The following is a 15,032-nucleotide window of genomic DNA, read 5'->3' as shown; positions in this document are numbered from 1 at the left end:
AATTTCCAACTGGACTATAATATATGTTCAATTAACAAGTTACAAGGGTATTGAAGAAATAATTAAGGGAATACAACGAAACATTCTAAGATGATCAACTAATCACCATTTATAGCAATAAATTTAAGTGATCAACTATAACCAATGTTGTTGAGAAAAGTAAGGCTAAAGATAAAGTTGCAAAATGGACAGACCACCAATCGTAAGTTTTATTATGAGTGTTATCTTCTACATCATATTGTGTTCATTAATAATTGTTTGGGCATTCTCCGTTATATGCCGGCGTTATAGAGAAACGAATTACCTTAGACAAGTCGTACGACAATCCATTGTTGTGTCTCCAACAACCAGTCATGAGCTACCTCGAGGCCTCGAGAACTCAATCATCGAAACCTTCCCTAAGTTCTCCTACTCGGCGAGGTTTGATCAAGATGATGGATTAAAGTCGCAGATGAAGACAACGGGTGAATGTGCGGTGTGTTTAGGTGCGTTCGAGGAGAAGGAAATGGTACGTTTGTTGCCTAAGTGTGGACATGTTTTTCATGCTGATTGTGTTGATACTTGGCTACGAATGCACGTCACGTGTCCTGTTTGTCGGGCTATTCTCTTGCCGGACCACCCTCTTACCGGTGTTGGGAACACGCAGGTGTAAGTTGGTGGTAGAGAACGTGCGATAATTGGTTGTGCCATTACTAAAAAATGCTATAACCAATGAGGTTTTAGCCGAGGGCTAAAACTGCGTGCATGGTATATGACTATATGTGCAAAGTAGTTAGATTTGAGGTCGAATTTGTGATTTACCATTTGTAGATATTTTGTATTTAAATTAGGGATGGTAATCGGTAGGATTTGGGAAGAGTTTAGCAATACCCGGATTCGAAGCGGAATTTTTTTATCCATACTCATACTCTATTCAAAGTCTTATTAGGGTCTAAAATTTTAAAACCCTTACCCAGACCTTGTAGGTCTGAGTAAGGTCCAGCTCCAACCTGGCTCTTTTACCTTATTTTTTTTCCTAAATGTTAATCGTCTAATTTTTGGTTTACAATTGTATCTAGTATGAAAATAAAAAAACTAATATATGAGAATATGACTGATTAATTTGATATAATGTAAAACAATTTATATTAAAAATAAAAAAAAAAGAAAAAATCTAGTAATAGGTTCTAGGTTTTTTTTTTTTACTTATTTGATTTTAAAGCTTTAATAACTGTTAGGTGGTTTATAACTTGCTCTATGAATGATGATTACTTTATTAATGATAGTTCTTTCTTAATCATAGTCTATGCTAATTGGTTGTTTTTATTTTTTATTTAAATGTGTTTATATTGGATTATTTTGTTGTCGATTAATATGTGGTCGGTGATGTCCTATCAACGTTACTTTTAGTAGTTTTATTAGTAATTAGTAGAATGATTAACATCAAGTAAATATCGTAGATATCCTTATTAGACAAATATATTTAAATCAAATACAAAAAAATATATATAATTATTTATTATTGTGCTAATTTTACATTTAATGGGTGTTAAGCAGGTAATGCTTGTAGTATTTTTTAGACACTACTCCATACATTCCTTATTTTTGCTGCACTTTCTTTTTAGGGGTATCACTTTTATTTTGCTCCATCATACACCTTTACAAGTAAATAGCTTAGGGATCATTATTTTCCTCTCACATATAATATTTTAGACCCATCATCATTCTTTCTTAAGAACTTTATACAATCAAAAATTAATAAAATGAACATACACTTATGGGGCAAAAAAAAAGGAGATGAAAGGAGTACAAGGACGTAATTATGACTTTAAGGTTGAGCATTGTACATGTATCAATATTATTCTATTACATTTAGAATTTTAAACTTTCATATATTAGTATCTTATTATTGTTAAGATTTAAAATTATTACAAAGTATGTATCTGATTAAAAAAATAAATGTATCTTAGAAATTTAGAATTATACTTGTAATCTTTTTTTATTTTATTATTTTTTTCATATTTGTTAAATTGAAATAAAATGCTCATAAATGGTAAAACATATCAGATCTTAATTTAAAGCATTTTTGAATACAAATTTTATGATGCAAAAATTACAATTTTGTGAGCTAACGTCTAACATGACATGTTTACGCATTATTACTGTTTGTATGGCGCGCTTGGCAAATTCATGAAATGCCAAGTGTCGATGTTTTTTGACCTGACAGCAGGACTTTATTAGCTAGTGATATATATAATATGATGACATCAATGTGATACTGATATACTATTATAATATCCTTCCTGCCATGATATACCATGATATTTTTCCATAAATGAATCACTTCATATATGAAAATAATCATATAAACCATATATATTTTGACCTGATGTCAAAATTATTTTGCATCAATTGAACAACAACCAAATATCACCATTAAAAGAAAATATATATTAGAACAGGGGCGAGCCTATAGAAGATTATTCATTTTTATTCATATACCAAGAAAATGAATGGATCATCCGCCATGTTTTTTTTCCTACTTTATCACCTTATACGTTTTCTTGTGTATGCTCTCAGCCCTACTAATTTACGCCATTATGCATCGTTATTATCGAATTTGCTTTGGTCATCCTAACCTTTCTACGAGGCCCACAATCTCCCATCAACCACGACAAGGCCTTGAGGCTTCTGTCATTGATGATCACTTCCCAAAGTTCACCTATCTGAATAAGTCTATGGATACAGATATAAATATAGATATAGATATAGATATAAATACGAAAGTGAAAATGACAGGGGAGTGTGTAGTATGTTTGGAGGTGTTTGAGGAAAATGAAATGTTGCGTTTGTTGCCTAAGTGTGGCCATGTATTCCAAGTAGATTGCATTGATACTTGGTTGCGTTCCCATGGCACTTGTCCCTTTTGTCGAGCTAATTTAGTCGTGGTTGGCGATGGTCCTCCCCGAGATATGCCTACTAGGGCTGAAGTTTCAATTGATGGCAATCACCAAAGATTGGGTATGGTGCCAATAACACCATGGTTCTAAATTGTGTGTTTCTTCAACGAATCGGGTATAAGCCTTAGCTTGCTTTAGGGAATGAGTATGCTTGTTAAGACCCAATTCGATCATTAGCAATTTATTGAAGGCTTGATGAATACATTGAAAGTTATCATCAAGAGCAAATTGATTGATAAGATCATATCTCTATGGTAGTGTAGCTAGCAAGGTTAATCTTTTTTTATTTTATTTTATTTTATTTATTTATTTATTTTTTTTTTTTTTGGACACCAAAGCTAAGCTAGCAAGGTTAATCTTAATTACCATATGTGTGGATACTACATCTAAGCACAAATAAAGTAAGATAGATTAATATTCTATGTGACGCATAAAGTTCTTTTTCTTAATTCTTCCTTCGTTCTTATATTATTATTCGCATCTGGTTAAATTTTTTTTGAGGGCAAAACGTATCTGGTTAAATTTGAATAGACATATAACAATAAATATTAAATAAAATGGCAGATTGTTTGAATTAAGAAAAAAAATTGAGTATCTATTATTCCGTAAGAGAGAAGGCTCCATTTGGTTTGATGTAAAATGATTTTTCCAATTTTTTTCATTTTTTTGTGAAGAGGCGGAAAACAATTTTCCCAATTAATAGTGGAAATTTGCATTTTTAATGATGGAATACATTTTCCTTTACAAAACAAGCTAAGGGAAGCCACATTTTCCTTCCTCTTTGTTCCTTACCTCCTTTTACTTTCCTCTCATCCATCCTTACATTTATACTCCTATTGTTAATTTCTCCATAACTTTTCTTGTAAGGAACCAAACAAAGGAAAATTTATTTGCAAAATGTGAATTTCCTTAAAATATGTTTTCTATAAAAACTAACTTTTCACTGAAAATGTTTTACATCAAACAAAACAAAGCTTATAATCCCAATCAATTAACATTAGGGGTGAGCAAAACGGGTACCCGGTCAAAATTTTAGGATCCGGACTCGGAATTGGTTGGGACCGGGTCCTAAAATTCGGAACCAGAATGGAAACTGGTACAACCGGGCCCTAAAATTTAGGAATTGGAATTGGTTCCACCGGGTATCAGTTCCGGTTTCGGGTACCAACTTATATACATACTTGTTAAAATATAATACAAATCATAATATTTTTTGGTTTATTTTCATTTTTAGCGTTTAATACTTATATTTTTATATGCATTGAGCTATTTTATTTATGTAAGACATTAATATTTTTTATTATTTTATTAACTAGATACATTCAACATATTTTTTTTTAGTTAAATATATGTTGGGTAACCGGGTATCCAACCGGTTTCGGTTACAAAAAATTGAGAATTGGAATTGGAACCGATTGCAACCGGGTCCTTAATTTATTACCCGGAATTGAAACCACTGGGTCTAATTCCGATTCCGGACCCGCCGGTTCCGGTTCGAATTCTGGGTACCCGAAATTTTTGCTCACCCCTAATTAATATAGATTCATAGGTATATATGATATGAGAGAGTAAATTGATTTCAAAAAACATATATATATATATATATATATATATATATATATATATATATATATATATATATATATATATATATATATATATATATTAGAGTAAATTTAAATTTGTCCATCAAGAATTTTTCTAGCCTAAATGTATGCTTGTCATAATCTCATATCCTTCCAAGGTTGGAATGGATCATCACCCATAGAGAACGACATTGATAATAACCTCCAATCCTCATCAATCTTGGCCACCCAAAAAACGATGGATCCTCATTCTGCGACTGCTTCTCATTGTCTTCTCCAACTTCTAAACGGCGTCGTTTGTGACTTGTGATCCCTCATGCTGGAGTTGTGACTTTATTTTAGTTACAAAAAGCACTGTGATCTGCCTTACTAGCTAGTATATACTACCCATGTATCAACGTAATCAGCATAAAAAACGCGGTCGCAATTAGATGTATGTAGTACAAGTATATCAAATTGCTAGATTTAATTTCCTAATTTTGGTCCTTCGTTATATAAAACACGAAGAATTATCGGTATTCTTATACAATGAAATAACGAAAGACTTTGATGAGACATAACATGGACATACATATCAAACATGTAATTAACGTCTATTTGTTGAAGAACTTAGAAACTTGTATATTCTCTAAATTCTTTGGTCATGTTAGTTCTACATCCAAACAAAGACAAAATATTTTGAATATGAAGATTTTCTTTTTGTTTTTCTTTTTCAAAATATCAAAATAGTTTTTCGTGATATTTTTCAAATAGATTGTCATGATATCTTTATGAATCATTTGACCACCAGACTAACAAAAATAACATATATACTTCGGATACATATATACATTTTTGAAATATACTCCGTATACATATATAAAAAAAGAAATATATTGCTTTTCTTTTTCATTTTTTTTTTCTTTTTTTCTTTTTTTCTTTCTTTTTTTTTTTTTAACTTTTTGGTAAGCAAAAATTAGAATTTACATGGCATTAATTACCAACAATGTATTTGGAGTACCCTTTGAGCCAAGACAAACCAAGATCCCTCAGCTCCAGCTCAAATCATTTGTAAGCTTAGACAGGCAATTGATTCAACTCGGCTTGTATATCATTACACAAAGAAATTTCACGACTTGTACTTACATTCTCTAGGCTAGAACAACCACCCATAGAGCTACCTCGGCTGCGAGTTGGTCTAGTGGCCTCACCATCAAGAGACTTCAAAGACCGGGCTGGAGTTAAAAAAGGCGGTGTCAACGAAAACCCCCACTGACCGGACCGGCGAGCTCGACCTCTAAGACTACCAAACAACCCTCTTGTACCATTTCTCTTTTGCAACTTTCCGCTCATTATTTGCTTCCTTACATCATCCGGTAATCTTAGGGTAAATCTTTCCGTATTCTCCAACTGTTTTACCTCCACGTGTCCAGTCGATAACGATCTAACCAATTTACCAAACCATCTTGGCCGTCCAAATGATAGGCTCCTCATCATCGTACGGCTCCTCCTTATTCGTCCATGTAAATGCGGTCGCTCCATCGAATTATTTTCTTCATTATTCTGATGGTCGTTACTCTCTCTTACTTCATCCACCCTTATAACGACGTCGTTTACTAGAGTTTGTTCTAAAACGACGTCGTTATCAACTTTTTCAGCAAGGTTACAACGACAAACGGGACAAGTAGTGTGACCTACAAGCCATGCATCAATACATTCAGGATGAAACACATGGTCACACCTAGGTATCAAACGTAAAGTGTCATCGTCCTCGAACTCCATAAGACATACGGCGCATTCCAGCGCGCCTTTCCCAATCTTCGCGGCCTTAACAGCCGCGTAGTCCAAAATCGGGAAGCCCTCGATGACTTCCACGTCTAGCCCACGCGATCGCCTCAATGAATTAGACCGTGTGACCACATTGTTGTCCGTGGACGTGTCGGTGGTACAAAACCGGATTAAAAACCCGAAAATTGCAATAAAAAAGAAAACAGCCACAAGGTTTAAAATAATCGATAAAATGGATGGATGGGAATCATGTCCGTCATAGGGCGAGTCCGAGTTAGACTCGGGCTTGCCCGTCTGAGCTCGAGTAGGTTGGCTCAGGAGGAATAACAAAAGGATGGAGGAAAGAGTAGTAATGATAGTCATTCCGAAGTAGAGAACTTCAGAAATTTAGGAGAATTTACATCTGAGCACAGAAAATGAAGACAAAGAGGACGAAATAGAGATAGGAATTTAGCAAGGGGTAAGCTAATACGGGTAATTTTGATGTTATAATAATTAAAGATAGTGAAACAAGATTACTTAGTCAAGAGAAAGGTACCATAATATGGATTAATTAATATCGTGATGCCAACATAGAATTTTAGTAATCCTGTCATTTTAGTATGGTCGGCCCAAGTATAATTGAGAATTAGTAAATAATTTGATTATTTTTTTCCAAATGAATTGACACCATCAAGAATTGACTACATGAATGTTACTAGTGTCTGTTTACATAATATAGAAAATATCCTATTCTATGTAGCCGTTGCATATATGCTAGATGGTGCAACTAAGAAATTAACCATAAATAATCAATTAAACAATTTTCTAAAACAAGTTGTTTAATAATTTCCAAAATTCCCCTTTTTCCGAGACTATGATAAAATGGTTCCATAGTTACATGATGTAATCGTTGTATATGCATGAGAAATCTTATTGTGCATAGAATTACATATATTACTCAATAACATTACAAGCTAGATTTTCTCTAAAACAAAATAATAATATTAATAACAATACAAGCTAGGTTTTTTTAAAAATGTTAAATGTACTTAAAATGTTCAATATTTTATGAAGTTTAATGTAATGTAGTTTTGTACGGAATAATATTTCCCTCAAAACTGTACAATTTGGTGTTTGGTTAAGAGTATTTTTTTGGATCAAAAAGAATTGTTTGACCATGACAAAAGGCTCTTTGGGATGTTCGGTTAAGAGTTTTTTGGTTGTTGTATATATACTCTAAAATAACTAATAACTAGTCAAAACAGTTAATACAAACCGCTAATTACCAATTTATCAAAGCAGCTACCATTTACCAACTAATATTGGTGACACTAAGTGTGCTGTTGTTGCAGCATCACACCAAGTCTGTGCTCCAGATCCTACATGCCAACATGAAGCAACAAGTGAGATAGCACGAGCTCTATCTTCTCTCCTTATTACAGCAATTCTAGAAGCTCCTAGATGATTCTAGATCAACCTAGAAGTTTCTCCTCAACCTGCTGGATTTGCCAGCTCAACATTACTCTAACAAAATTATGATACAACAGAATTCTGTTACACTTTGTAACTAACTTTATTCTTTTGTAAATTCTGTTAGAGTTGTATTATAAATAAAGGTTTAGTGCTGTAATATTAATTCATTCAATATAAAAAAAAAATTCTCCTTGATTAATCAAATTCTCTTCTTCTATTTTTTCTTTCTCTAAAACTAGAAATTAGTTCATCAAAACTTAGAAGAAATCTACTAAATTCCAGATTTTAACATGGTATCAGAGCTCAAGTAGCTCAATTCTGATTGTTTATTGCTGTTTTTCTAAGCTTCTGCAATCTTTCTTAGCTTGATCTTCAGGAATTTTTCGCCAGACTGCATTTGATTTTGAGGTATCAAATTTTTCTGCAAATTTTGATTCAGTTTTTCTCCTGCAATTCTACCAGAAGTAGTTTGATTACAGTTTATAGCTGATTGATTAGTGTACAATTTGTTCCTTTCTTAGAAGAATCATCATTATTCTTCTTAGAACTTGTTTGTTGATTGTTGAAATTCAAACAAATTTAGTAACCAGTGCACATGCAATCTAACTTAGAAGATTTTCAAGCTGCAGCAAGACTAGAGATTGTTGCAATTTTTTATGAAGCTGAATGAACACTATGGTGTAGTCAGAGGCAACATCTTGATGATGAGTCCTCTGCCGAACTTGAGTCAAGCTTATAGGTTATTGATTCAAGAGGAAAGGTACAAAGAACTTAGCACTATGCATATTGCTAATCAAGGCTCGAGTGATTCCATGGTTTTTGCTTCAACCATGAAGTTCAATGACAGATTACAGAACAAAGGTTTCAAACCTCAAGAATATAGATCTAGCTGTCAAGCTGAAAACAATCTTACAGTCATGACAGGAGACAGGAAACCTGTACCAACTTATTGCAATAATTGTAACCGACCTGGTCATTCTATTGACAATTGCTGGAAATTGCATGGATATCCTAAAGATTTTAAGAGAAATGTATGGCATAAAGGGAGAGGAGTAGCAGCTGTTGCACAAAAAACTGAGCCTACCTTTAATGGAGCTGCAGAAGGTCAGACTAATCAAGTCAAAGGACTTGTCATCACAATGGATCAGTATAATCACCTTCTGGAGTTACTAGGCAAGCAGAATACAGATACTGCAGCTAACCAGGCATCAAACGCTAATGTTGATGCTCAGGCTAATCTGGCAAGTAAATTCCGTTTTTCATCTTGACTAAATGTTGGTTGGTTGATTGACAGTGGTGCTACAGACCATATGTGCACCAATTTAAGCATGTTCACTTCCTATAGAAAGTTAACAGGCTAAAATAATACCATAACTATCCCATATGGAAGTATGGTTGAAGTTCTACCTATAGGCGCATTTGTTGTCAATAATGCTATACATCTGACTGATGTATTACATGTTCCTGCTTTCAATTTTAATCTGCTTTATGTTCCCAAACTTTGCAAGGATATGAATTGTGTAGTTTTATTCACATATATTGCATGTTTTGATCAGGGCCTTTCACAGAGTTCAATGCTTCTTGGTAATCAACATGCTGGTTTATATTACATTGAAGATCAGAAGTTGCCTACAAGTAGTGTTTTGTCTAGTCAAGTTTCTAAGTCTTGTAATAATAATAGTTGGAATCAAGCAAGTAATGCCACTAAGATAGCAAAATTATGGCATCTTAGGTTAGGCTATTCACCTTTTCATAATTTCAAGCATATTTTGCCTTGGCATATCAAAGATTCTACTGATAGTTTCTTGTGCAAAATTTTTCCTGCTGCCAGGCAGCCTAGAAAGTCTTTCTTTAAGAGTTCAATAAAGTCATGTAAGCCTTTTGAGCTCAATCATATTGATGTTTGGGGTCCTGTTACGGATCAAACTTATAATGGATACAATCTATTCTTGACTATTGTTGATGATTACACCAGATATACTTGGATTCATTTGCTCAAATTTAAGAATGAAGCAGTTAACGTCAGGATCAATTTTGCACAATATGTTCACACTCAATTTAACTCTAAAATTTTATGTGTGAGGTCTGATAAGGCCTTGGAGCTGAATAAAGGCCCAATGAAGCAATTCTACATCAAACATGGCATTGTACATCATACTAGATGTTCTGACACACCACAACAGAATTGAGTTATGGAACGCAAGCATAGACTTTTACTAGAGACTAGAAGAGCTCTCAGTTTTCAGTCTAAGCTTCCAAAAAGATTTTGGGGTGAGATAGTTCTGTGTGTAGCATTTTTGGTGAATAGAATGCCATTGAAAAGCATCAACTACTGCACACCTTTTAGAAACTTCATAACACTCAAGCATCCTTTGATAGCCTGAAGTTGTTTAGGGTAAAAAAAAACCCCAATATGTGGTCCAATCCTAAGGCGACACGTGGCCCAATAAAAAGGGTGTCATGTGTCCTAATAGGAAGGAGACACGTGGCAGAACACAAGAGCACCTGAAAGAGAGAAGGCCTCCTTACATCAGGAGGCCCAAATCCCGAGATAAGTCGTCTGGACATATTCACGACCTGTATCTCAAGGGATTCCAAAAAACCCTGAAATATTTGGCGCCGTCTGTAGGGATACACGTCTGAAATGGCTAAAGATGGTCAGACACCCGAACCTGGTCAGGACGCACATGTAAAGAATATTGAGGTTATTATCAACAACAACGATCCTCTGATCGCCTCGTTCCATGAAGCCGAGGATCCTCCTGTGACGACCGGCTCTTTGCAGGTTGCTTTTGCCAAGCTCCGAAAGGAGTTTGAGGGCAAGATACCCTCTTCTTCTAGGAATCCGCCCAGAAAGGAATGAGAGGGCTCCAAAAAGAATCCCCGGGAAAGGCGACTAATATTGTGGATGCGGAAGCTACCCCATTCAGGAGGCAACTGAAGTCCCTTAGGGTGCCTCGGGCGAACTGGTCAAAGCTGCTTGAGAAATCGAAGTCGGCTGGGGGGGCATACCAGGCAGCCAAATGAGCCATCCCAGCGTTGGAAGGATGCTAGGGATTATCTCAGGCAAAAATAGCAGGAGGGGGTCGACCAGTCATACTACTTGGACACGGCTTCCACTCCCACCATGTTGGATGGATTATCACACCATACCCTCTCCAAGCATACCAACTCGGGCAGGACCAGTAGAAGTCAAGCCCATCACACTCAACCTCCTGTTCCTCTACATCGTTCAGCTCAATTTCAAGTTCCCCATAATTATGGTGCGAATATGTCGCCTATTACCCCAGTGTACGGGCAGTATGGTCGGTCGTACGACCAGATGGAATACCTGGACGGATCGGCCGCTCAACCTCAGCCTATTGGTTGGCAAATGCGTTTGTTGACCCGAGGTGACAAGCCGCCTCCGTTTTCTCACGAATTCTCAACTCTTCATATCCAGCGAAAGTGAAAAATGTACTTGTGGGTGCTTATGATGGTACGGGCAGCCCTGAAGAGCATTTCTCCTCGTACAGGAATTTGATGTACTTGTAAAATGTGGATGATGCCACTTGGTGCAAATGCTTCTCGTCCACTCTCAAGGGTGTGGCCCAAGACTGGTTTAACAGTCTCCCGACCGGGTGCATAAATTGTTTCATAACTTTAAGTTTGTTGTTCGTTGGAAACTTCTCCTATAACATACCACCCCGAAAGACTAGTTTTAACTTGGCAACTATTGTCCAAGGAAAGAAAGAGGCGCTGCGTTCGTACGTCCAAAGGTTTAACATTGAGAAAGCGCAATTCCAAAATTTGCCAGATGAAATGGCCTACTTAATTAGAGTTCCTTCGAGGACTAAGGCACATGGTTCAAGTTTGATCTAATCAGGAAAAAGATTCGGACATACGCAAGTGTTCTCCGGGAGGCCGAATCATACATCGAAGCAGCTGATTTTTGTTCGCTTACAAAAGCTGAAGAGCCGGCCAAGGGCGCCGAGAAGAAACCTTCTTCTCAGGAAGACTCGACCGGCAAAAAGAAAGAAGGAAAAGAAAAAAGATGATGATGGAAATAGTACAGATTCAGGGTTTGTGGCCGTCATTTCAAGAGGCTTTGCTGCAGGTGACCCAACCATGAAGGGAATTAAGGAGGATGCTAGGAAAATTGGGAAAGTGATGCACGCTTAGAATTTTAAGGTAGAGCCATTCCTAGAACTGATCGTAGAGGCAAAATTAAATCCCCCCACGATGATCCCATGGTGTTCATCCTTATAGTTTCCAACCTAAAGGTCAGACGAGTGTTGATAGACATGGGCAACTCGTGTGACATAATCAGCGTAGCTTGCTTGAAAAACTAGAAGTTTCCAGAAGATGCTTTGAAAGACATCTCCCATCCGTTGGTTTTGGAGGGAGTATTATCCATCCGGTTGGCCAGATAGACTTGCCTGTCCAATGTAGTCCAAGAAATGAGGGAAGGGACATGGTCGTCTGACCCTAAATTCAACAAAGGCTGTAATCATCTCTCACTTGATGTTAATGAAGTTCGGACGGTCGGACGGGAAAATAGGCTCCATTCAGGGAGACCAAGTAATGGCAAAAGAATGTAATCAGCTGACCGTGAAGCCTACCTCGTTCGGACACAGTAGGGCGTCCGAGCAAAACTCAGAAAAAGGGCCACTCTAAGTTCAGCTGGTCGCCAAAAAGCGCAAATAAGTCAAGAAGGAGCTGGCATAGCAGCTAATAACCGTCGGCCGACCAGAAGAGTTAAGGCCGCAACTAGCCGGTGATCATACGGACATAGTGCTGAACCGGACCAGCCTAATCGGACGGTCAAGGTTGGCACTATGGCCATAAACTTGCTTGGAGATGACTTGGTAAATTTGCTAAGAGAGTTCAAGGATATGTTTGCTTTGAAGTTCATGAGATGCTGGGTATAAGCCCAGACCTGTCCATACATAAGCTGGCAGTTGACCCAGCCGTTAAGCCTATCCGACAGAAAAAAAGAAACCATGGTGAAGAGAGGAACCAGGCGACCGCGACCGAGGTGAAAAAGTTGATGGACGCCAATTTCATTCAGCAATGCTATTACCCAGATTAGGTGGCCAATGTAGTTTTGGTCAAGAAGCCAAATGGAACCTGGTAGATGTGTGTGGATTACACTGATCTCAACTAGGCATGTCCAAAAGATAGCTTTCCTTTGCCTAAAATTGACCGCCTAGTCAGTTCAACGACCACGCATGCCTTAATGAGCTTCATGGACGCCTAATCTGGATTTCACCAAATCCCTTTGTGGGAGGAAGATCAAGAGAAAACGGCTTTTGTGACTGATAAGGGTTGTATTGCTACAATGTCATGTCGTTCTGCTCAAAGAATGCCCTAGCCACATTTCAAAGACTTGTGAATACAATCTTCAGAGACCACATCGGCCGAAATATGGAGGCTTACATTGATGATATGATTGTTAAATCAAAGAAGTTAGCTGACCATTTGAGTGATCTTCGAGAAACATTTACCGAACTCAGGCGGCATAAATGATGTTAAATCCAAATAAGTGCGTCTTTGGTGTTTAGTAGTCAGGCAAATTTCTTGCATTTTTTATTGATCAACGCAGCATTGAAGCTAACCTTGAGAAGATCCAGGTGGTCTTCGGTATGAAATTGCCAAGAACCATAAAAAAAGTAAAGAGGCTGACCGGTTGTTTAGCCGCACTCAGACAGTTTCTGTCACGTTTAGGGGATAAGTGTCGCTATTTTTTCCAAACCATTAAGTAAAATGCTATGTTCGAGTGGACTGAATAGGCCGAGGAAGCCTTTATTTAGTTGAAGAATCACTTGCATACCCTCCCTCGGCTTGTTAGTCCGCTCAAAGATGAAAAGCTATACATGTAGCTTGCAATTTCTGATCACTTTATAAGTGTCGTGCTACTTGCTGAAAGGGACGACCACCAGATACCTGTGTATTTCATCAGCCATGTGTTGCACAATGTTGAACTTAGGTAGCCACCCATCGAGAAGTTCGGCTTGGCACTATTCATGGCGTCAAAAAAGCTAAGGTCATACTTTCTTGCTCATTCAGTTGTGGTCTACACGGACCAACAGTTGAAGAAGCTGTTCACAACACTTGAGGCCAGTGGTCGAATGGTTAAATGGGCTCTATTGATGAGAGGGTTTGATATTTCATTCAAACCTAGAAAAGCAACAAGGGTCAAGCCTTTACGGTTTTTAAGTTGAAATGATGCAGCCGGACAAGCAGTCGGCAGGGGATCAGATATGTAAAGTGTTTGTTGATGGGAGTGTAACAGTGACCTGCATCGGTGCTGGTATTATTTGTCTATCTCCGGAAGGAGGTAAGTTTATGTATGCTTTGAGATTCCAGTTCTAAGCTTCTAACAATAAGGCTAAGTACGAAGCCATTTTAGCTGACCTTAGAATGTGTAAGGCGGCAGGGGCAACAAAAATTGATGCTTGTTCGGACTCTCAGTTGATAGTCAGCCAGGTGAACGGTGACTACCAGGCTAGGGAGCCGACAATGATGAAGTACCTTAAGATGGTTAAAGAAGAGGCCAAGGGCCTAGAGCATTTCACGCTGCAACAAGTCCCTTGGTCCGAGAATAATTAGGCTGACGCCTTGTTAAAACTAGCCTCCTCGACATCATATGATACTCCGAGATCTGTGTTTTGGGGATTAAAAAAAACGAAGCATTGATGCCGAATATGTTCAAACCATTGACTGAAGCTCAACATGGATGGACGGAATTATCTCCTATCTCAAAGATAAAGTTCTTCCGGATGACCAGAAGAAGAGTTGGAAGACGAAGAAAAAGGCGACATGGTTTGAACTCGAGGGGGAAGAATTGTTCAAAAACTCATTTATTAAACCATATTTGAAGTGTATTACGCCCGAGCAGGCGTATGAAGTGCTGGACGACCTCCATCAGGGGCATTGCGGATAACATATAGGCGGACGAGCCTTATCTGAAAAGGTGGCCCATCTTGGGTATTTCTAGCCGAGCATGATTCGAAAGCCATGGAAATGGTGCAAAAATGTGATAAGTGGCGGAGATTCGCAACCCTCATACACCATCCGACAAATAGTTTGTTGGCCATAAGTAGTCCACTTCCTTTTTCCAAATGGGGCATGGAAATCTTAGGGCCTTACACCCCAGCATCAGGGCAGCGACGGTATGTCTTGGTGGCAGTTGATTACTTTACCAACTGGGTGGAGGCTGAGGATGTCTGAGGCATTAAATGGAAAGATGTGTCCACCTTCATCTAGAAGAATGTAATCACACATTTTGGTGTTCCGCAATCTA

General features: G+C 37.5%; 1 protein-coding gene across 1 annotated transcript; it reads right to left on the bottom strand.

The window, feature by feature from the left end:
• Positions 1-5,406: 5,406 nt before the first annotated feature.
• On the bottom strand, positions 5,407-6,819 carry LOC110736060 (E3 ubiquitin-protein ligase ATL6-like). The gene has a single exon (XM_021916209.1). The coding sequence runs from the start codon at positions 6,653-6,655 to the stop codon at positions 5,582-5,584; it is 1,074 nt and encodes a 357-aa protein (XP_021771901.1). The 5' UTR covers positions 6,656-6,819; the 3' UTR covers positions 5,407-5,581.
• Positions 6,820-15,032: the final 8,213 nt, after the last annotated feature.

The sequence above is a fragment of the Chenopodium quinoa genome, unplaced genomic scaffold (assembly GCF_001683475.1).
Source record: "Chenopodium quinoa cultivar QQ74 unplaced genomic scaffold, ASM168347v1, whole genome shotgun sequence".
NCBI classification, from domain to species: Eukaryota; Viridiplantae; Streptophyta; class Magnoliopsida; order Caryophyllales; family Amaranthaceae; genus Chenopodium; species Chenopodium quinoa.
This window is presented reverse-complemented; position numbering and strand designations above follow the sequence as displayed.